This window comes from Rhinatrema bivittatum, chromosome 9, assembly GCF_901001135.1.
Source record: "Rhinatrema bivittatum chromosome 9, aRhiBiv1.1, whole genome shotgun sequence".
Lineage (NCBI taxonomy): Eukaryota > Metazoa > Chordata > Amphibia > Gymnophiona > Rhinatrematidae > Rhinatrema > Rhinatrema bivittatum.
Window position 1 is genome coordinate 79,491,419 of NC_042623.1, and position 23,029 is coordinate 79,514,447.

Consider the following 23,029-nt stretch of genomic DNA (forward strand, 5'->3'; position numbering starts at 1 on the left):
TAGAGAGCAGTGATGGAGCTGCATCCAAGTGAAATATCAAGCTTGATTAGTTAGGGGTAGTAACCGCCGCAATAAGCAAGCTACACACATGCTTATTTGTTTTACTCAGACTATGTTATTCAGCCCTTATTGGTTGTTTTTCTTCTCCCCTGCCGTTGAAGCAGCGAGCTATGCTGGATATGCATTGAAAGTGAAGTATCAGGCTTATTTGGTTTGGGGTAGTAACCGCCGTAACAAGCCAGCTACTCCCCGCTTTGTGAGTGCAAATCCTTTTTTCCACATTTCCTCTTGCTGTTGAAGCTTAGAGCGATGTTGGAGTCACAGTAACCATGTGTATGTTTATTGAATAAGGGCATTATCTCCAGGCAGTAGCCGTCATTCTGGCGAGCCACCCACTCTTCATTGACGGCCTCTTGACTTTATGGATCCACAGTGTTTATCCCACGCCCCTTTGAAGTCCTTCACAGTTCTGGTCTTCACTACTTCCTCCGGAAGGGCATTCCAGGCATCTACCACCCTCTCCGTGAAGAAATACTTCCTGACATTGGTTCTGAATCTTCCTCCCTGGAGCTTCAAATCGTGACCCCTGGTTCTGATTTTTTTCCTACGGAAAAGGTTTGTCGTTGTCTTTGGATCATTAAAACCTTTCAAGTATCTGAAAGTCTGTATCATATCACCTCTGCTCCTCCTTTCCTCCAGAGTGTAGCGATTGCTGCTGTTAGGTTTATTTTTAGGCCTGACCGCGTGTGTAGGCCCGGTTTTCCCCAACATGCCAGCTCCAGTGCAATGTGGCAGACTTTGCCACTGCTGCGACCTGAGGCAATCTCAGCTCAATGCTGCCTCATTTTGCCATGATTTTGCTTCGGGGGTCCGGAACTTCGGTGAGACCCCCCTGAGAGTGGTGAGAGGACAGGTGGCTGTGTCGGCTTGGAGGGGGGGTCAGAGGTGCTGGTGGCCATTTTGATAGCACATGCAGAAGTGTGGGGTCATTTTTGAGCCCCAGGATTACCCTCCTATGCTTTCTTCTGTGGGAAAGGACCCTGCTGCTTGTAGAGGGGGGGGGGGGGGGCTGAGAGGGAGTCTATCAGGACTCTTCCTCCTCAGACCCAGGGGCCTTTTCCTTGGGCTTTCTGCTTCTCCTTCATAAGGTTTATTTAGCCCGGAAGGAGTTAGGGGCAAAAAAGCTTTTTCCTAGGAAGTCCCAGACGGCCAAGAAGGCTAGAGGGCCTGTGGAGTCAGGAGGAATCCTGCAGATGCAGGGTCTCGAGCAAGTCCCAGAGGGTGATTTGTCAGATAGCCTGGATGATCCCGACAAGCTCCAAGGGGGACAGAGATCCATTGGTGGTCTTGGGGGATCCAGAGGTGGTTCCGATCACGGAAAAAGATGACCCGCATGTGGTTTGGCTGTTCTGTAGAGAGGAACTGGGTCCATTAATTTTCCAGGTGCTGGAGGAGCTCTGCATCAAAGACATCCAGGAAGACTCTGACAAGGAAGGTGTGAATCCACTCCTGGAGGGATTGTGGGGACCTCCTTCCGCTTTTCCGTTAACCAAAACAGGTGAAGAAGTTGGTGGATCGGGAGTGGGAATCTCTCAAGGGGGGGGGCGCCTGAGGGTTGCAAGAGCTATAAGGAAATTATATCCCTTGCCGGAACAGACCTTGGAGTTATGGAGAATTCCCAAGGTAGATGCAGCCATTTCAATGGTTACTAAGAAGACTACCATTCTGGTGATGGGAGCGGTGGCACTCAAAGATCTCCAGGTCAGGAAGCTGGAGATTCTGCTTAAGTGTTTTTTTTGAAGTCTCAGCTTTGACCCTTCGAGCAGTGGTGTGTGGAATTCTGATGCAGAGAGCCTGTTTGACCTGGGTACAGAAGGCACATAAACGTTCAGGAGGCAGCACAGTGGTCCGTTTAGAGGCGGGAGTGGCCTATTTGGCTGATGCTCTGTACGATATGGTCTCAGTGGTGGTGGCACGCAGGCTCTTGTGGCTACCAAGTTGGTCTGTGGATATATGGTCTAAGGCCCAGCAGTTGAACCTCTCTTTCAGGGGGTAGCCCCTCTTTGGGAAGAATTTGGAGAAGCTTGTGAAGCAGTTAGTCAAAAGACAATAAGTTGCCTAAAGACAGGATCCTAAGACGTTCTTTCCGCTGCAAGCCAGACTTTCGTAAGGCCAGGAGGTTTCGAGCAGGCAAAGCCCCCCCCCCCCCCCCCCCCTGCACACAAGCTTCGCAGAAAGAGTTCAGGCAGGCAGCAGCCCTTTCGGAATCAGTGCAGGTCCTCTAGGAACAGTGGCTCCCAAGGGGAGCGGAAGTAAGGTCGGACAATGAAGGTTTTGTGGTCCACTCCTCTCAGGAGGCTATAGGAGGGAGGCTCTTTGGTTTTTTTTTTTTAGGAGTGGGTTCTGGAGGTGGCAAGAGACAATTATGCCTTAGAATTTTCTTGGCTGCTCAGGGATGCCTTTGTAGTCTCCCACTGCATCTTCTGGAGCAAGCAGGAGGTGGTGCAGGACACGCTACAGTGATTACAGCTTCTTTGCGCCATTGTTCCAGTGCCCTCTCAAGAGAGGGGACAGGGCAGGTATTCAGTGTACTTCGTGGTGCCAAAGAAGAAAGGGACCTTTCAACCCATTCTCGATCTGCAGAAGGTGAATGCTGCCCTCTGGGTGCTGCAGTTTCCAAAAGACACTGAGTACAGTGATAGAGGTGGTGCACAAAGGGGAGTTTTTAGCATCCCTTCATATCCCTATTTGACCCAAACATCAATGGTTTCTGAGATTCATGGTTCTGGGAGAACATTTCCAGTTTCAAGCTCTTCCCTTTGGGTTAGCGACGGCTCTGCACACTTTCACAAAGATGATGGTAGTAATGGCGGCGGCAGCCCTCAGGAAGGAGGTAGAGTGTGGTCATTCAGTCCAGTGAGTGCTCCAGCTTCTGGAGACACTGGGCTGGGTGACTAACCTTGCATAGAGTCCTCTGAAGCCAACTCAATCCTTGGAGAATCTAGAGGCTCGCTTCAATACTCATCTGAGGAAGGTGTTCCTGACTTCGGAGAGAGTCCTCAAGCTGCAGAGTCAGGTTCTTCAGTTGCAGAGCTTTGCAGTGCCCAAGATCTGGGATTACCTGCAGGTCCTGGGGTCCATGGCTTCTATGCTGGATTTAGTGCCATGAGCTTTTGCTCACATGCGTCCTCTCAGGGGGCTCTGTTATCCTGGTGGAATCCACTGTTGGAGGAATTTCAGCTTCCATTATCATTGCCAGTGGCACAGTCTTGATGCTCAACTGGGTACTTGTAACCACGGATGCCAGCCTCTCTGGATGGGGGGAAATTTGTCTGGGGAAATCAGCTCAGGGTCAGTGGTAGCCAGAAGAGGTGGCTTGGTCAATCAACCGACTGGAAACCAGAGCAGTGCGTAAGGCCTTGTTGGCATTTCTTCCACTCGTTCGAGGCAAATCAGTGCGAGTGTTCTCGGACAACGTGACGACAGTAGCATACATCAATCGTGAAGGCGGTATGAAGAGTCGTCTGGTGGCGTTAGAAGCGCAGGAGCTGTTTCTATGGGCAGAGAGACTAGCTGCTTCCCATATGACCGGAGTGGAGAATGTGCCAGCGGACTTCCTCAGCAGACAGCATCTGGATCCGGGGGAGTGGGAGTTGTCGGCGGAGGGTGTCATTGAAAGATTTAACCTTGAAGACTGTTTTCCTGGTGGCTACCTGTTTGGCTAGATGAATTTCTGAGCTGCGTTATGTAGGGATCCTTTCCTCCGTTTTTTGGATGATGGACTCTCCTTACGAATGGTTCTGTCCTTTTTGCTGAAGGTAGTCTTCTCCTTTTCACCTTAATCAGGTGGTTGAGCTTTCTGCCTTTTCGAACTTGGCAGCCGATTCTTTGATGGCTCGAACTTCTTATTGGACGTGAGTCATCCTTTTGCGATATCTTAAGGTGACTAATCTCTTTCGGAGATCGGATCATCTGTTTGTCCTGTTCAGTGGAGCAAAGAAGGGAAAAAAGGCTTCCAAAGGCACGATGGTTCGCTGGTTAAAGGAGACGATAGCTTCGGCTTACATCTACAGGGGCCGGCCGGTGCTGGAGGGGTTGCAAGTGCATTCCACTAGGGCACAGGCGACCTCATGGGCAGAGTGTCAGTTGCTTGGCGATGTGGTCTTCTCTTCACACTTATCAAATTTCGCTCAGATGTGTGCACTCCAGAGGAGGTGATGTTTGGGGAGAGTGTATTGCGCGTAGGTCTTTTCGGGTTCCTGCCCAGAAAAGAGGGGCTTGGGTACATCCCACTCGTCTGGACTAATCCGGGTTAGGAACAGGAAAGGAAAATTGCTTCTTACCTGCTAATTTTCATTCCTGAAGTACCACGGATCAGTCCAGAGACCCATGCCTTTCTGACAAGACTGCTTTGCTTCTGGAGATGGCTAAGCTGATTGAGCTGACACTTGATTTGAACAGAGTGATAAACTGTACATAGTTGGTATGTTTTTAAGTCAAGGGGTCCTAGTTTGCAGGTAGTTCCCACTTTAAGCCTCTGTTCGCCCAAGGTTTATTGGGGGTTGTTGAGGTAGCCATCTTGGCTTGGGACCAGGTCAATACTGAGGGACTGTAGGTTGCACACTCTCAGGTCTATCCAGTAAAGTGCGGCCGCGTTTACCCCGCTCCTAACCCGCGTTCTACTCACTTTCTGGCCGCGTTAGCCCTTCCTGCGATCCCGAATCCCCTTTAACCTACTGCTAAAATCCCCGGGCAACCCCTTCCGCACGCGGCATGTATATTGCATGCAAACGAGCGAATTAGCTATTCCCTAGCATCCCGTAACCCGCGCCCCGACTATCGCTATCTTTCCCTGCAGTTTTGTCGCGCGTTTAACCTGCTAACTTACCACCTACCCTTACCCCTGCGGTAGAGGCAGGGGTAAGGGTAGGCGGCAAGCTTTCCCCCAGCCCCCGCTCACCTGCCCCGGCCGCGATCATGGGTGCCGGTCTCCGGGGTAGCCCCAGTCCTCTCCCCTCCTCCCGAAGCAAAAAAAAAGCGAAAAAAACGTTGCAGCCCCCTCCGATGTCCGGAGGGGGCTGCAAAAAGTAAGTCGCTTCGCCGCTTCGTACTGCCAGCCCCTTCTTCCTTCCTCCCGGAGCAAGGCTGCTTTTCGCGCCCTGCTTCGGGAGGAGGGGAGGGGGGACTGGCAGTCCCAACTTCCTGGTATCTGTCATTTCAAATGTCATTTGAAATGACAGATACCAGCATGGCGTGAAGCGTTAGGCCCGCGCACCCAGGATACTGTATAGGCGCTCTATCAGTAAAATGGGTTGTGCGGGCCTAATGCTTCACGGACCCTTCTTAGACGCAGTTTACATTTGCATGAAATTATAGTTCAGGATCGAGCGGTAGGTGAGCTGCACTGTGCGTGCGGCAACCGCGGGTGCGCCGGGCACTAACGCAGCTCTTCCTACCGCTCGGTTCTGGATAGACCTGTCTTATGTAGCAGTGCCTCAGTTTTTTTTGGGTTTTTTTTCTCTGCCTCCATCTGCTGGTAGGGATGCATAAACCCCACTCGTCTGGACTGATCCATGGTACTTCAGGAATAAAAATTAGCAGGTAAGAAACAACTTTCCTTTTGCATCCCAACCAGCAGATGGAGAGAGTTTACTGAGCCTGTAGGCAATGTATTACCTGCAGTCCCTCGGTACTTCTGTCTCCATCAGACAGTAGCGGTGTAAAGCACCGCTTTACACTTGAAAAAAAAAACCAACAAAAGAAAAATTCAAATTGCTTCCAGGGGTGTTTTGCCCTCAGGAAGGCTGCAGTTATAAACTCGGACAGAGACTGCTGCCCTGGTTTTATATATGTCCGAGCCAAACATAGGTGTATTGGCTGCAGTAAACCAAAAGTACATATTTGGCTTTAATAGTAAATGGGGGGAAAAAAAAGCCTGTAAGTTGGTTTTCAAATAGCACTTTGATCTTTAATTGCTAAATTTAAAAATTTGGAAAGTCCCTGGGTCCTGCTTGCACAGATTTTATTGTGGGTTTTATTTTGTGAACATTTTGTTTCCTTTTCAAAAGGAAATTAAAAATACCCTTGAGTAAATATTGTACTCACAATAGTGAAAGTGATTTCATTTGTGAAATGTCTTGGCCGTAATTTTGCTTGACTCCTTAAATTCCAGAAGTTGGTTGCTTTTGAGCAGGCCTCTCTTCTCCTCTTCCATTTCTTCCCCCTCTAGACTTCTCCTCCCTCCTCCCCCCCCCCCCCCCCCCCCCCCCCCCAAGAATCTTCTCCTTTCTCTTAACTCCTACCTTTGTTATAGCCTTGCTACTGTGCTGGGGTCCCAAAGCAATTGCCGACACCATCCAGGTCTATCGGGCTGAAGATGGTGCTCCCTTGTCAGCCAAGGAAATCCATTCACCTGATTTTAGAAACCTTGGCTTATATCAGCTCATCTGTTACTGCCATTCTCTTTCCTTTTTTAATATATATTTTGCTATTTTTTGACATTCTTTTATAGATTAAATCGTGTGCACTTTTTTTTTTGATGGGCATCATTTCCTGTTATAAAACTTCTTTGCCTGAGCCTCTTCCTCAGCTGTTTGTGCTTCATATGTGTCAGTGTGAGTCTTGATTTCACTTTGTCATGCCCATCTTATGAATCTAAGTGGGAGGCATTTCAAGAATATTAAATTTCAAATCACTTCCTGACAAATTTGTTAAAAGTAGTTTAAATGTAAAGAGGGAATCATGATAGTTCTGTTTTTAATTGCTAGATGAATTCTTATAATTTTTGTTTTGGCCCATATCACTTCATTTGCATGCATGGACATTCTCAAATGACTTAGGTCGTGGGCTCCTGGCCCTTCAGGGCTGCAGTGGTTTTGAGAAACTACCCTTTTTGTGACTCTAATCATTGAACATTTGTATTTTTGACTAGGTTATGAACCATATAAAGGCGACTGGGTACAGGCACGTTACTACATAAACCCAGTGACATGGTGCAGTGAGGCATATGATGTGAAGCCACTAAGATACAAGAGTATTGATCAGGTACAGTATCTCCTTTGCTGCTTAGGGCAGAACTTCCCAAACCTGTCCTGGGAACGCCACAGCCAGTCAAGTTTCCAGGATATTCACAATGAATATACATGATACATATATTTGGAGACCCAGCATACATAAATTATCAATTGATCTCTTCCAAAAGTGCTGCTGCTTAGGGTAGGAAGGCTATTCTCATTCCTTTCCAGATGGTCCAGTACTTAAAATACAGAAGCAAGTGCATAATCTGAGGGTTTTAGTAGATAAACAATGATACCCTGGGTTTGCTCAATTTGTCACACTGAGTTCACCTGTCTGTCTTCATAACAAACTTTTCCTGTCTAAGCTGGCCCTACTTAAGGTAAGCTATACTACTATAATAACTTGGCTAGATTATTGTAATTCCTTCCTGGTTGGTTTACCAAAAAAACAAAGAAATTAGATGCATGCAGCTGCTCAACTTGAGTATTGACTATAGTTGTACAGCCATTCCTTATCTTGCTAGACCAGTCATTACATATGGGATTTCTCTCTCCTCCACAGCTGACAGAGATAGAAGAGAGACCGCTTTAATGACCTTGCTTTGGGCTATAAGGAAGATGTGGTTCTGGCCAAAACTAGTAGTCTGTCTCCAGCAGCTGTAGATATGAGGATAGCTTCCAGAGTCCTGATTTGTCCTTGCACTGGTTGAGCCCAGGGCTCCTGGAGTAATGGTCCTTTGGTACTGTTTCTCCCTTGGTAATAGCCTGCTCCTGGGAAGGAAAAAAATTCTCCCAGTTGAGCTTCCCTTGGATCCCTCACAATACCCCTAGAGGTCTGGTGAGTACCCTGGTAATGGGGTTTCCTCCTCTTCATTCTAGAGAGTTGGGATGTGTAGTAGGGCTGTGGGCTGCTCTGCCTTCCCCCTTCCTCTCCCCTTTTTTCTTTCTGCTATGCCTTCTGTGTTTCTCTGCCACTCCTCTCCTGTTTCTGGCCACTGCAGGCATTTTGGTTTTTTTGGAGGTTTTTTTTTTTTAATGGAAATAGAGCGACAGGAAGGAAACACCAAGGCCCTTAGCAGTTGGCTGAATCTGTCGTCATGGCAAGCTCGGAAGAGGAAGGTATTTGGTTTTTCAACCTCTGGGGCCCTGTGGTAGAGTGCACAAGTCGGTGGCAAACTACAATGGCTGTTCTATCCTGACTGCAGCAGTGCTGCTGCTCTTGCAGCTGGGAGTTTGGTGTGAGGCCACAGTAGGCCAGGTTTGGGATGGGTCTCCATGGGAGTCTGCAGTGTCTTAGATGAAATGGTGCTAAGCTGTTTGGGGTGTGAGCTTTTCCAATACTGGAAGTCTTGGCTGCCAAAAAAAAAAAAAGGAAGGCAGCAGTAGAAAAGCGGTGAATGTTCACTGAAGAAGGTATAACTCTAAGTGGCTGCCACCCCCAACTCCCTTTTAAAAAAAAAAAAAAACAAAAAAACCCCCAAAAAAATCATAAGGCTGTGGGTAGATGGTCTGTGGCACTAAAGAGGTGCCAACAGAAGCAGGCTCCTTGCGCCCAGTAAATGACTGGTATGCGTAGCAGTCCGTGTTCCCCCGCCCCCCAACAGGATATTGGCCTCTCCCAGGAAGGGCAGGAGCAGGCAGGCGAACCCCCTGGGAGTAGCAACAGCATTTGGAGGGGGGGCGTAACATCAATCCTGTAGGGAAAAATTGATTGTCATTTTTGTCAGCGAGATGATTAGATGGAAGGGTATCCCAGGGGGATCCAAGATGGCCGACGCATGAGGAGCAGGAGTAGAGCTCTCTCTCTCTGATTGCTTTTCTGTTGTTCTAGCTAACTCCCCCAAATAATGCCTCATACCAAATGAAAGGCCAAACTGTGAGAATTTACCTACTATGGGGGGAATATGGATTCTGGCCAGCAGAAGATTAAGAATTTCTTTTCCTCCACGCCTATATTGCTGGGAATGAGGGCCGCTGCAGGGGTAGGTGAGGAGCAAACGTCACCCCAGCTGGCCGAGACACCTCTTAGCCGTCCCCTCCCTGTGGACTGATCCCAGTGAGTTCTTTGCCAGCTCCCCATTGGGAATTAGGGGAGAGCTGATCTTACTGGGAGAAGTGAAGAATATGGGGCTTGTTTCCGACACTGTAATAGCTTTTGGGGAAACCTTTACAGGACGTTCTATTGAAGTTTCTACCTCTAATTCTTCTGGGAAGATTCCCTTGGCTACTTCGGATTTACTTCGGGACATTAACATCCCATTGAGTGATGGTGGTGCCATGCCGATAATTCCAAGTACTGTATTTTCCTTAACTAAACCAGCAGTTGTAACACTCGACGCTGACTGGAATGCTTTAATTTCGATAGATTCTGCAGTTGCCTTCTTGACACAAGTTTTTCTAGAGACCAATAAAGGTGGAATAAATAGGTCATACAACTTGATTCAGAATTAAATTCTGTGGAAAAAAGAATTGCCTCTCTGGAAAAAAGTCAACAAAACTTAGTGCAGTCTGAACTTGTTCATGTTAAAAAGTTGGAAAACGTGAAGAATTCTCTAAGGTGCCTTAATTTAAGGATTCCTAATTTTCCTACTATCAAGATGATGCCTTTAATGGATTTCTTTAAGAGTTACTTGGTTAATATGCTTAAGATGCCAACAGAAGCCATGCCTTTAATTATGAAGGCCTGTTTGCCTCAAAATGTGATGGAAACTCCTGGAAATGAACCTCAAGACCAATGTTTTATGAACATTGCAGATATACTGGAGTTGACTCAAGAAACAGAGATATCACAAAGAAGGGACTATGTTAGTCTCTTTTGCCTTTGTGAATGATAGAAATACAGTTCTCGGATTCTTCTTTAGGAATAGGAGTTTTTCATGGCCAGAAAGTCTGGATCTATCCAGATGTCACCAGGACAACTCAGGAATGAAGAAGAAAATTCTTATGAGACCTGAGACAGTGACACGTGGAGCTCAATTTATATTATATTCATGTAAATGCATAGTGAAATTTCAAAATGCAAATTGTTTTTTTTTTTTTATTTTTTGAGCCATCAGTTACAGTCTTTTGGATGCGAACCCCTAAGACTCACTTAATGTAGATCAGCATTTAAATTAAGGTGTTGGTTTTGCTCCTTTTTTCTTTCTCTTATTGCATAGATTCTTTGCTCGATTATCTTTCTCTTGGATTCTCCCCTCTATTTCCTGTTAAGTGGGAGAGAGAGAAATTTGATTTTCCTAGCGTGTAGCAGATGGACTCAGAACAAATGGGTATAGTGTGCTCGTGCTAGCAGTTGGAGACGGATCTGACGTCAGCACGTAGTACATATACCCCTGCAGGAAGTGCAGAAGCTCAGTAATTTCAGTCTCCAAAGCAGTTTGGAGCTCCCTCACGCTCGCTGAGCGTTTTTCCAAATTCTAAATTCATAGAAGAATTCTACCTGAAGACGAGCCCCGCACTTCTGCGGTGATACCCTCGGGTCCCTCCCCCAGTTGGGTTTCCCGAGGTGATTTCCGTGGTCCCTCGGAGGTAGGAGCCTCGGTAGGGACCTAGCCCCCGAGTGAGAAGGGTGCGGCGTAGAGGCAGCCTCGGTCCCGATCCGTTCGCGGTGAGGACTTGGCCCCCAAGCGAGACTAGTTTGGGTGCGGCCTAGAGGCAGCGGGTGCACTTCCTTGAGCGCGGCGGTGACGGTAATCACCCTCTCCCCCCGCAGCCGGAGACCGCCCGGGTCGCAGCCGGGAAGCGCCGAAGATCAGGTAAGGCGTACATCTTTACTTGGTCTCCGAAGAGCGAGGATTAGCGGGGTCTGCCTACATGGTAGCCCGCTAAGGAGGTCGCCATTTTGCCTGCCTGCTCGCCGTCGCCATCTGCCCTGGTTTGCCGCCTCAATCTAGCATTCATACTAAGCGCACAGGCAGCGGGCGCGTATGTTAGGCGCCCGAAAGTAATTAGGCGCACATTGATAGGTGCACATTTGATAGGTGTGCACATGCATAGGCGCACATCTTCGCGCATATTACAAGGCGCATACTTTCGGCTGGGAGCTCACCGGAGCATAAAGATACAGACGTATGAAAGCCCATGCATCCGCAGAGCCGGCACCTCCAGAATCAGGCATAAGAGCTCTAGGCCTCTGCTCAGCATGCCACCTCAGAGCCACACAGAGCGAGGAAGCAGACTCCCTATGTGCCCAATGTGAGGAGGCCTTAGGAGTTCCAGGCCAGGGCCGGTACCAGCCCAGATTAATTGCCAGTTCCTCAGGGAACATCCTGGACCTAGCAGGCCGCGGTGAGCAGCCTAGAGACCTGGTGCCCCTAAGGCTAGAACCTGCTTCGCTCTCCTGGGTGGAATTATTCAAGGGGATTCACGCCTTTGTCAAGATGCAGTCTGATCCCCGAACGGACCCATACGTACCAGATGACCCTGCCCCTGGACCCTCAAGACCTAGGCACGGCCACCCTCCACCCGGAAGCCCCACTTATGGGGACTCAGATTACTCTGAGGAAGAAGGCGAGCTCCCCGAGGAGGGAAAACTTCCCTCGGATAGAGCCGTATCGAACCATGAGACGCTTCTTTCTTAAGGAGGATCTCCCAGACCTGGTCTCTCAATGCTTGTCGGAGCTGGCTATCCCGGGTCCAGGCACCCCAGGGGAACCTAGAATGAACCCCCTGCTAGAGGGCCTTCGTCAAACGGCTCACCATTTTCCCCTCCTACAAGCAGCACAGCAGCTAATTGATCTGGAGTGGAATGCGCCGGAGGCCTCATTCAAAGGGGGTCGGGCCTTGTCTAGCATGTACCCCCTGGACCCGGCAACCAAGGAGCTGCTGGTGTGCCCCAAGGTAGATGCCATAGTCTGCGCAATTGTGAAGCGCACCACCATTCCAGTGGAGGGAGGGGCGGCCCTCAATGATGCACATGACCGGCGCCTGGACGCCATTCTGAAACAAGCCTTTGAGGTGGCAGCCATGTCCCTACGAATTGCGACCTGCTGCACCGTGGTGACGTGTTCCTGTTTATCACAAGCCAGGAACAACACCCCGAGTGAAGAAATGGAATCAGCTCTCTCGTTCCTCACTGACGCTGCCTCCGACCTAGTCCGTACGGCAGCCAAGGGAGTGTCGTCCTCAGTGGCAGCCAGGAGACAGCTCTGGCTACGAAATTGGTCGGCCGACGACGACTCCTCCAAGACGCGCCTTACAAGAATGCCCTTTAAGGGATCCCTCCTGTTCGGCAGCGACCTCGAGAAACTGGCTAACAAATGGGGCGCCTCCCCATTACCCAGTCTACCAGAAGACAAGTCAAGGAGGAATCGGCACCCTTTTCCTAGGCCATCCAGAGGTAGAAGCTCTCACCGCTTCAACCCCTACAGGACTAGCGTCCAAGCACCTCGTTCTCAGACCAGGAACCAGTCCTTTCAGACCAGGCACAACAAGAGGGGAACCGGCTTGGGTTCGGGTCCCGGCCGCACCCCACAATGAGAATCAGCCGACACATCTGGGGGAGGAAGCCATAGGGGGCAGGCTAACCCTATTCTACTGCAGATGGGTCGAGATTACTTCGGACCAGTGGGTCCTCGCCAACATCCGAGAAGGGTATTACCTGGACTTCCTTCATCTCCCTCCGGACAAGTTTGTGGAATCTCCGTGTCCACCCCTCAAGAGGGCGGCACTGGAAGCTACCTTGTGGAGGCTCCTGTCCCTAAAAGCCATAATCCCAGTGCCTGCATGGGAGATAAATTCTGGGCATTACTCCATTTATTTCATCATACCCAAGAAGGGGGGCACCTTCAGACCCATCCTGGACCCCTCAAGTCAGTCAACCGGCACTTACAGGTCCCAGGATTTCGCATGGAAACTCTGCGGTCAGTCCGAAGCGCAATACAGCCAGGGGAGTATCTCACATCCCTGGATCTGTCAGAGGCCTACTTGCATATCCCAATCCATCGGGATCACCAGCACTACTTACACTTCAAAGTCCTGAAACACTTCCAGTTCCGGGCTTTACCCTTTGGGTTAGCCACCGCACCGTGGACCTTTACCAAGGTAATAGTAGTGGTGGCGGCGTCACTCAGGAAGGAAGGGATTCTCGTCCATCCCTACCTAGACGATTGGCTGATCAGGGAAAAGTCACCGGAGGAGAGCCTCCGGGCAACCAACAGAGTTATCTCTTCTGGAAAGCCTAGGATGGGTAGTCAACACAAAGAAGAGTTCCCTACAGCCTTCGCAGTCGCTGGAATACCTAGGAGTCCGATTCGACACCCAGGGAGACAGTCAGCCTAACCTCCAAGAGGAGATCAAAACTCCGGAATCGTTTACGGACTCTGCTGAGCACCACCCGGCCCACAGCTTGGGATTACCTACAGGTCCTCGGCCTAATGGCGTCCACTCTGGAAGTGGTACCATGGGCACGGGCTCATATGAGACAGTTACAACGCACCCTCCTATCTCGGTGGAGGCCACGATTACAGAACTACACCATGCATCTACCTCTACCGGTCAGAGTACAGAATCAGTTACAGTGGTGGCTGCAGTCCGGCCACACGAGCCAGAGGTCAAAAATGTCCTCCCCAACTTGGACCCTGCTCACTACAGAAGCCAGCCTGAGCAGCTGGGGAGCACACTGCGAAGAGCTAACCGCCCAGGGCGGTGGAACAGAGAAGAGTCGGGGTGGAACATCAACAGACTAGAGGCACGGGCAGTCAGGTTAGCCTGCCTGTGATTTGCCCACAGACTTCAAAACAAAGCAGTCAGAGTGGTGTCGGACATTGCCACCATGGTGGCATACATCAACCGACAGGGCGGAACCAGAAGCCGGCAGGTATCCTTAGAAATAGCCCCCCGGATGGCTTGGGCGGAAGCAAATCTCCGGGACATCTCCGCCGTCCACATCGCCGGGAAGGACAACACCACGGCAGACTTCCTCAGCAGAGAAAGCCTAAACCCGGGGGAATGGCAGCTGTCATCCACGGCCTTCCAGATGATTGTGGATCAGTGGGGGACTCCGGGCATGGACCTACTAGCGGACAGGTCCAACGCTCAAGTACCCAGATACTTCAGTTGCAGGCGAGATCCTCTATCCCACGGGATCGATTCCCTGGTACAGCCATGGCCTCGGGGATCCTGCTATATGCCTTTCCCCCATGGCCCCTGCTGGGCGCCATTATACACAAGATTCAGCGGCACAGAGGCCTAGTTCTTCTGGTGGCCCCGGACTGGCCAAGAAGACCCTGGTACGCAGACATGAGAAGACTACTGGCAGGGGATCCTCTACCCCTGCCCCCTCACAGGGACCTGCTGCGACAAGGTCCCATCCTTCACGAGGATCCAGCTCAATTCTCTCTTATGGTCTGGCCATTGAGAGGGCTCGACTGAAGAAAAGGGAATAGTCGGGGTCGGTGATAGATACACTCCTCCGAGCACGCAAGTTCTCCACATCACTAACTTATATAAGGATCTGGAGAGTATTTGAAGCCTGGTGCGAAACTCGCAGCACCAATCCACATGCCGCTAAAAATCCCCATCATTCTGGATTTCCTGCAAGATGGACTTCAGAAGGGTCTGTCCCTCAATTCAATCAAGGTTCAGGTGGCAGCGCTATCCTGCTACGGCCCCAGGAGTGACGGCAACAGCATTGCCACACACCCAGACGTTTCACGTTTCCTGAAAGGAGTCAAACACATTCGCCCGCCACTGAAATGGCCAGTGCCCCTGTGGAACCTCAACCTAGTTTTGCAATTCCTAGCGGGACCCGCCTTCAGACCCCTCAGAGACCTGTCCCTCCATTTGTTAACCTTGAAGATGGTGTTCTTGCTGGCCGTATGCTCAGCACGCTGCATATCAGAGCTACAAGCGCTGTCCTGCCGCGATCCGTTTCTCAGAATCACCCAGGGGCTATCCATCTTCGCACGGTTCCTTCCTTCTTACCCAAGGTAGTCTCACACTTCCACCTCAACCAAACCATATCCTTGTCAACCATGGAAGGTTTGAAGAAGTCAGAAGGTCGAATACTGCGTCATCTCGACATCGGCAGGCTGCTGTCCAGATACCTGGAAATGTCGGAAGCAGTACGAAAGACGGACCACCTGTTCGTCCTTCACAGCAGGAAGAGGCAAGGAGAAGCGGCCTCCCGGGCTACTATTGCTCGCTGGATCAAAGAAGTTATCAAGGCGGCCTACGTAGAAGCGGGAAAACCACCACCTCTACGAGTCAAGGCTCACTCTACCAGAGCACAAGCGGCCTCCTGGGCAGAAACTAGGATGCTGTCGCCTGCAGAGATATGTAAAGCGGCAACGTGGTCCTCCATCCATACCTTCTCCAGATTCTACCGTCTGGACGTCCAGTCCAGGGAGGACACAGCATTTGCAAGGGCAATCCTAAACGGACCTCTGGCAGCCTCCCACCCAGTCCGGGAGTAGCTTTTGTACATCCCATTTGTTCTGAGTCCATCTGCTACACGCTACGAAATGGAGAGATTACTTACCTGATAATCTCGTTTTCCTTAGTGTAGGCAGATGGACTCATCATCCCGCCCGGCTGCCGATGTACATGGGGATTCACCGATTCAAGGTAAGCCATGTTTTCTTACATAGGGCATTCACCCTGCCGGGTGTCGACGCCTTCCTGTTGAGAACACTGGCGGTCTCCAGCTACTATCAATCGGTCAGGTTAATCATGTTCAGTTAATCAATCGGTCAGTCACACATATATCCATAATGCTTTTGCAAGGAAGATTACTGAGCTTCTGCACTTCCTGCAGGGGTATATGTACTACGTGCTGACGTCAGATCAGTCTCCAACTGTTAGCACGAGCACACTATACCCATTTGTTCTGAGTCCATCTGCCTACACTAAGGAAAACGAGATTATCAGGTAAGTAATCTCTCCATTTCTTATTGTATTTTTTCTGTTTGATTTTTACATTGTTTCTCCCATGCTGGTACAATGGATTGTTATATTTGTGAAATGCATTAAAAAAAAAGACGGGTATTCCATGCTGCAGGGAAATCCATGAGTCATTGAGCCTTCCTTTTACACCCTGCCTTGAGAGCAATGGTGTTAATAGGCAACGCAGGGGAACGCAAAAACAGTTTGTTTTTTCAGCCATCGCCGAGAACAGGGTTCGGTGGGCATAGATGCTCTCATGTGTTCTTGGCCCATGGGGATTCTTCTGTATGCTTTCCTGCCCTGGCCCCTAATAGGTCGGCTTCTCCGCATAGAGCGGCACTCGGAAAGGGTGATTCTGGTGGCGCCAGAGTGGCCATTTCATCTGTGGTTCGTGGATCTGGTATGCTTGGCTCTAGAAGGTCCACTTCAGCTGGCTCATCTAACTCATCTCCTCCATCAGGGGCCCATGTTTTTGGATTGGGAGGATCGCTTCTCTCTCACGGCTTGGCTTTTGAGAGGCGGCGATTACGCTTGAGGGGTTATTCAGAACAGTCATTTCTACCCTCCTACAGGTGAGATGTCCAGCCACCTCTATGGCCTATGTGAGAGTTTGGAAGCTCTTTGAGATGTCGTCAGCGTTCCTGCGACCCTTTAGCGGTGCATGTTCCTCAGGTGCTTGACTTTCTGCAACAGGGCCTCGCTAAGGGCTTGGCGTTCAATTCCCTTCGTGTACAAGTTGCAGCTCTAGGTGCCTTGCAGGGAAACTTTGACGGCTGTTTGCTGGCAGTGCATCCAGATATTGCTCTGTTTCTTAAGGGGGTCAAACATTTGTGCCCTCCCATCCGTTCGGTGTGTCCAGATTGGAGTTTGAATTTAGTCGTGCGAATTCTATGTGGCGCTCCTTTCGAGCCTCTTCGTGGAGTTTCCTTGAAAGATCTGACTTTGAAAACGGTGTTTTTGGTGGCCGTTTGCTTGGCCCATCGGATCTGAGTTGCAGGCGCTGTCTTGTCGGGATTCTTTTCTTCAGATTTACGACGATCGGGTATAGTTATGTACGGTTCTGTCCTTTGTCCCTAAGGTGGTTTCAGCCTTTCACATCAATCAAACTACGGAGCTTCCTGGTCCCGGGAGTCTTCTCAGAACAGAGACCTTCATCTTTTGGATGTGCGGCACGCCTTATTGCATTATCTGAAGGTTACCAATGACTTCAGACGTTCTGATCATTTGTTCGTTCTCTTTGGTGGCCTCAAGAAGGGGGACAAAGCATCAAAGGCGACCATATCTCGGTGTATTAAGGAAGTCATTTGCACGACATACATAGCCCGAGGGCATCAGGTGCCTTTGGGTCACAGAGCTCATTCCACTAGGGCTCAGGCTACCTCCTGGGCAGAGTGTAAGTTACTGTTGCCTCGGGAGATCTGTAGGGCGGCGGTGTGGTCGTCTATTCACACTTTTATGAAACATTACTGATTGGACGTTAAGGCTTCTGATGAACCGTCCTTCGGGGAGAGTGCGCTTCGTGTGGGTCTTTCGGGTTCCCGCCCAATGTAGGGTGGTTTGGGTACATCCCACTTTTCTGGACTGATCTGGGTATGTTCAGGAAATGAAAATTGGTTCTTACCTGCTAATTTTCATTCCTGTAATACCACAGATCAGTCCAGAGGCCCATCCCTTTCTTCAGATACCGAAAAACTGTCTTGGTCAGAACCTGCTTAAGTTTTTTTTTTTATTGTTGAAGCTCCTTTTTTGCAGACATGATTCATGGAGCAGTTTTTAGCAGTTATTCGGTCTGGTTTTTGCCAGCAACGAAGTGGTAGTCCGGAAATTTGGTTGGGTGCTACCCTTCGTTATTTAGTTCTGTTAGCATGGGCATGAGTACAGGTCAGTACCGAGTGACTGCAGATGGTACTCTCGTTATGCAGCAGTACCCAAAGTTCTAATTGTTCTCTGACTCCACCTGCTGGTAGCAATACACAACCCACTTTTCTGGACTGATCTGTGGTATTACAGGAACGAAAATTAGCAGGTAAGAACCAATTTTCATGTACTGATGAATGCAAGAAAAGCATATACCATTTGAAAGTCAAACTCTTAGTGGTGTTTGGTTGTCCTCGGAAGGGGGAGGCAGCATCCAAAGCCTCCTTGGCCAGGTGGATCCAAGAAGTCTATTGTTTCAGCATGCATGCTTATGGGAAGCCAGGCCCGGCAGGACTACAAGCCCATTCTAACAGCACAAGTGCTATGGACTGAAGCATCCACTGTATCTTCAGATGAAATCTGCAGAACCACCACATGGTTGTCTCTGCATTCCCTCACAAGGTACGGTTTGAACTTGCAGCCAAAGGAGGACTTGGCCTTTTGGAATGGGAGTACAGAGGACAGTCTTGCCTTCCCACTCCAACATAGGAGTTACCAAAGCTTTCCCCGACACTGACGTCTTAAACCATTCCTTACACAAGATGATTTCAGAACAGTACTTCAACTACTCATCTTCTCCAACCTAGATTACTGTAATGCCCTACTCCTTGGACTACCTTTCACTACCATCCGTCCTCTCCAAATCTTACAGAACACAGCCGCCAGAATTCTGACTAGATCAAAAAAATATGAACGCATCACACCAACACTCATCTCATTACACTGGCTCCTAATAAAATACCGAATAGAATACAAAGTACTGACAACCCTGCATAAAATAATCATAGGACAACAAGACAATTGGCTAAGCAAATCTATCATAATACACACTCCAAAACGGAGCCTACACTCAATGAATAAAGGCCTCCTCAAAATCCCTCGCGCAAGAACCACTCACCTAAACACAACACGTGAGAGCCATATCCATCGCCAGCCCCACACTATGGAACTCAATACCAATTGGAATAAGAACTCAACCAAGCATTAAAATGTTCAAAAAGAGTTAAAAGCCTGGATGTTCACCAGAGCCTATGCAAATTCACTCAACCAACCAGCCTATGCTACATCACTTGATCTAGCAAAGAACTCAACAATGGATCACCCAACCGATCTCATTTAGTATATTTCACATCATATATAGATACTTTGAATTGTTAAACCCCCTGTCAAAGATCCAAATGTATATCTCATCCAACCTATACTCATGCCTCTCTCCCTCACTTATTAACCCAAGCCTATATGTAACAGTGTATGCAATACCTTTGCTGTATGTAATGAGCCTTACAAGTAATAACTATTATATGTAATCAACTTACACTACATGTTTTAATATTGTGATTATGTTTATACAACCTGTTGCATGATTATGTAAACCGTTCTGATGGCGAAACCGAATGACGGTATACAAAACATGTTAAATATGTAATGACTGATCTAGCAGAAAGGTAAAAAGTTAGATTGTGCTTACCTGATTGTTTTTTCTCAAGCCCTGCTAGTTTAGTCTAGATACTGCCCAGGAAGACACAGGGAGAGAAGAATCATTTGGACTACTGACATGAGTTAGCTTGATAGTCTCCTTGTTATGCTTTTTTCTGTTTTGTCTCATCTCACCTCTTGATTAGCTCAGCGTAGTCTTCAGAACCTTGAAATGTGTTCTTTGCAGCAGAGCATTAGGGAGATTTCTAGTGGTCACAGTGCTTTGGCAATAGGCTACTGGTATTGTTCGGAATCATACCTCCCTTATAGCCAAGAATGAGGTCATACAAGACGTGTGTTCTCTGTCTCCAGCGGTGGAGGAGGGGGGAAATACTATATGTAATGACTGTAGCAGGACTGAAAGAGAAAATTATCAGATATGTATAATTTAACATTCCTTGTCCTGACAGACCAGTCCAGACAAGTGTGATTTATCCCCCTACCAGCAGATGGAGGCAGAGAGCAAGCTGATCTGACTTGATATCCTTCCCTATATGTATAGGTACAGCAGGGAAGGCATCAATAGTTTTCTGCCTCCAGCAGATAGTAGTAGGTAATGTCTGGTGCAGCAGAAACCTGGAGGAAAGGTGGCTTCTGGGATAGCCTCAATGTCAGGCTGATTTCCCCAGTGGGAGCCTTGGCTAAGTCGGGGGCTCCTCCAGGGCAACAGTCAGGAGGATGACTGCTTTTCCTCCCCAAAGGCAGTCTAGGTAAGATCCTTGTATTTCTCTTTCCTGGCTAAAGGCACTGTTGTGCTCTGCACCTTTAAGAAGCTAGGAGAGGGAAAAAATGTAGGAAAAGAGGCACAGCCTGAGGCTAGCAGTGGTGACTTGGCCTGTTATGACCCGCCCCCTTCTAGAGTAGATATGGAATGTGGTCAGACGTGTCAGATGTGGCACTTCATGTGTGCCTAGTGTGGCAGTCATTTTGCAGGCACCATGATGGGACTGAGCTAAATACAGCATAAGCAGAGGAGAAGAGTGCAGGAAGAGCAGAGCTTCTGGAGCAACACTGCTTTCTTGAAGCAGTATTTCCTACCCTGTTGGAGCAGATGTAGCCACAAGACAAGCAAGATGCTCCTCCACAGTCTGAGCTATTGCTGGAAATCTCACAGGAAGGTGAGGATAATGGGCCTCAGAGGAGGAGCAGGATTTTACTTTAGAGTTTTTTAGTAAACAGAAAGCATTCTGCTAATTAAAGGAGATAAAAAGGCTAGAGGTTAATGTCATTATGGAAACAGCCCAGCAGACCAAGAAATAGACTGCACTCAGGACTGGAGTCAGTCCAAGAGGAAGGTTTCCTGTCAGGTAAAGAAAAGGGAGTCTCTTTAGAGAATTCCCAAGGAGAAGAGGTGGTAGAGATAGTAGCAGACTCCACAGTTAGATTATTCAGGTCTGAGTGAAGGAGTTCAATTTCGTGAACATCTGAAGAATGAAATAACTGAAAGCCTCTCGACTAACCATGCCAGCAGTGAAACGCACGGCCATTTTGGATGTACTAACATTTGCAACGCAAACGGCACATAATGCGTAGTGACGCAGTTACGCACTAACATTTAGTGTAACGTGACTCCATTTTGGAATAATAATTTGTATTGTATTAATACGAATGCCGCTATAAAATGTCTAACACGTCAATTAAATGACGAAACAATAGTCTGATTATAAGCTACACCTACTAGGGGACCACGCTAGCAAATGCTTGTTCAGCAGTTTGTAAATTGTTTGTTCAGCAGAAATTAGAACGCATGTGTGAAAGATAAGAACTGTAAGGTGTATAAAAGTTTGCTCCTAAGGGGGCGTGGCATGCAGTTGTACTAAGCCCTTGTCTTAGCTGCATCTTGCTGGCAATAAAAGTCTATCTTTACGGATCAGTTGTCTGGGCCTCCTTACTGACTTTTAGAGACGGTTACATGAGGAACTGAGGCTCCTAATCTCTAAGGTGACCTCTCTCAAATCGAATGAGGATTGGCCAAAGGAGGAAGGACCCAGAGGAGTTCCAATCCTCTCAGGAATTAAGAAACTGGCCAAGGTCTTCTCCCATCCATATAGTGATACTAGATATGCTAAGTGTAGAATGGGAATGTCCTGATGCAACATTCAAGGGCAGGAGAGCAATGGAAAAACTGTACTCCCTGAATTGGCAGGACCGCTTATTCTGAACCCCTGGGTAGATGCCACAGTGGCAGCAGTTACAAAAAGAACCACAATCCCAGTTGATGGAGGTGCCGCACTAAAGAATCCACAAGAAAGGAAGGTGGAGTCCAAACTCAAGTAGCCAGCTTATCACTCCAGACAGCGATCTGTGGAACAAGAGCAAATGGTTCAGTGGATGTAGCACTTCTAGCTCCATGGTGCTCGATGAGCGCAGGAACCAGAGGTCTTGCACACTTCAAAGCTCTTCGAGCTAAGAAAGTAGCTCCGCCTTTGTGACGTCACGGATGATGTCACCCACTATGCATAGCTAAATGCTCTGCTTATCTACGGAAAATACAACAAAACATAGCCAATACAAAATGCCACCGCATCACGACACCAAGCGGAATTTTGAATTTCACTTTCCTCCTTTGGAACAAAGTAAACAATATTTTCTTTCTTCTCTTGGCACTGGTACCATTGCTTCCAGATAAAGTAGTCTGTCGTTGCCTGTACAGTCTCCTTTTTTGAGTTTTGCATGTGGAAAGAACGAAGGCATCTCTTATTGGGACTTTCAGCTCCAAGGCATATACCCTTTGAATGACTTCTAGGACCCACTGCTCTCTAGTTATGCCTTGATCCCGACCATGATCAAGCCGCGTGCAGGGACTCTGGTAAAATGTCCCCACGGGCCAGAGGATGAGGCAAACATATGCCTCCTCCCCGGCAGATGATTGTTTGACCAAGTCGTCTCCGGGTAGGCAAACGCCCCAATCCGAGGCCCCTCGACGTACGCACTCTGCCTTGGAAGGCCGTGCGCCACATAGTGCGTCTGCATCCACGCATCGTGTCGACTGCTCCGCCGGCTATGATGCTTGTGCTGTTAAAACCGGCGTCGATGCCTTGTACGACACAATCGAAGCATGCATCGACTTCATTGAAGTAGATTTCTACGACGCATCTCAATCTATGACATGATTACCTCACAAAGCTAAGAAACCTTCTCCCCCACAACCGGAGAAGTCAGTCTCAGCACCTAAAATTCAAAATAAACCGGGAAAATCTGTCTCAAAGACAAAACATACTACAACTCCATCTGGAGCACCATATAAATCTTCTCTTCATCATTCTAAATCTTTTCCAGGAGATCACCACTCTCCTTTGTCAGTTTTATCGGATGTTATTATTGAGGACTCACAAAGGGGCTGGGAATCACCCCCAGATCGGGTTTCTCATCCTAAGCACTCCAAAAAGAGACAAAGGTCTCCTCATTCATCAGTCCCTAAGATGCCGTCTAAAAGCTCAAAGAAATCTACCAGAATACCTGACTAACCATGACATCAAACAGCTGAGGAGACAATGTCGCAAATCTCTACGCTGCTACATACGTTCTTTCAAGGTTTACCATCTGACCCTAATGTTTTACCACCAGATTCTCAGGTTCCTACATCACCGCAGGCTTCTTCTGATCCAACTCACGACCTGCCATCTCCACAACATCACACTCCCCTCTCTCTTCTGTTCATACGATCTCACCAGATCCTTCTTCTGTATCATCTCCTGGAGGTTCAATGGGTATTCCATCTGACCCCCCACAAGATC

General features: G+C 48.6%; 1 protein-coding gene across 4 annotated transcripts in view; it reads left to right on the top strand.

The window, feature by feature from the left end:
• Positions 1-23,029, top strand: part of MOV10L1 (Mov10 like RISC complex RNA helicase 1) — a 546,310-nt gene that overhangs the window by 52,710 nt on the left and 470,571 nt on the right. For all 4 annotated transcript variants that reach the window (XM_029617025.1, XM_029617022.1, XM_029617023.1 and 1 more), the window contains exon 4: positions 6,932-7,044. In XM_029617025.1, the coding sequence (XP_029472885.1) occupies positions 6,932-7,044 (113 nt within the window). The remainder of the gene's footprint in view (positions 1-6,931; positions 7,045-23,029) is intronic.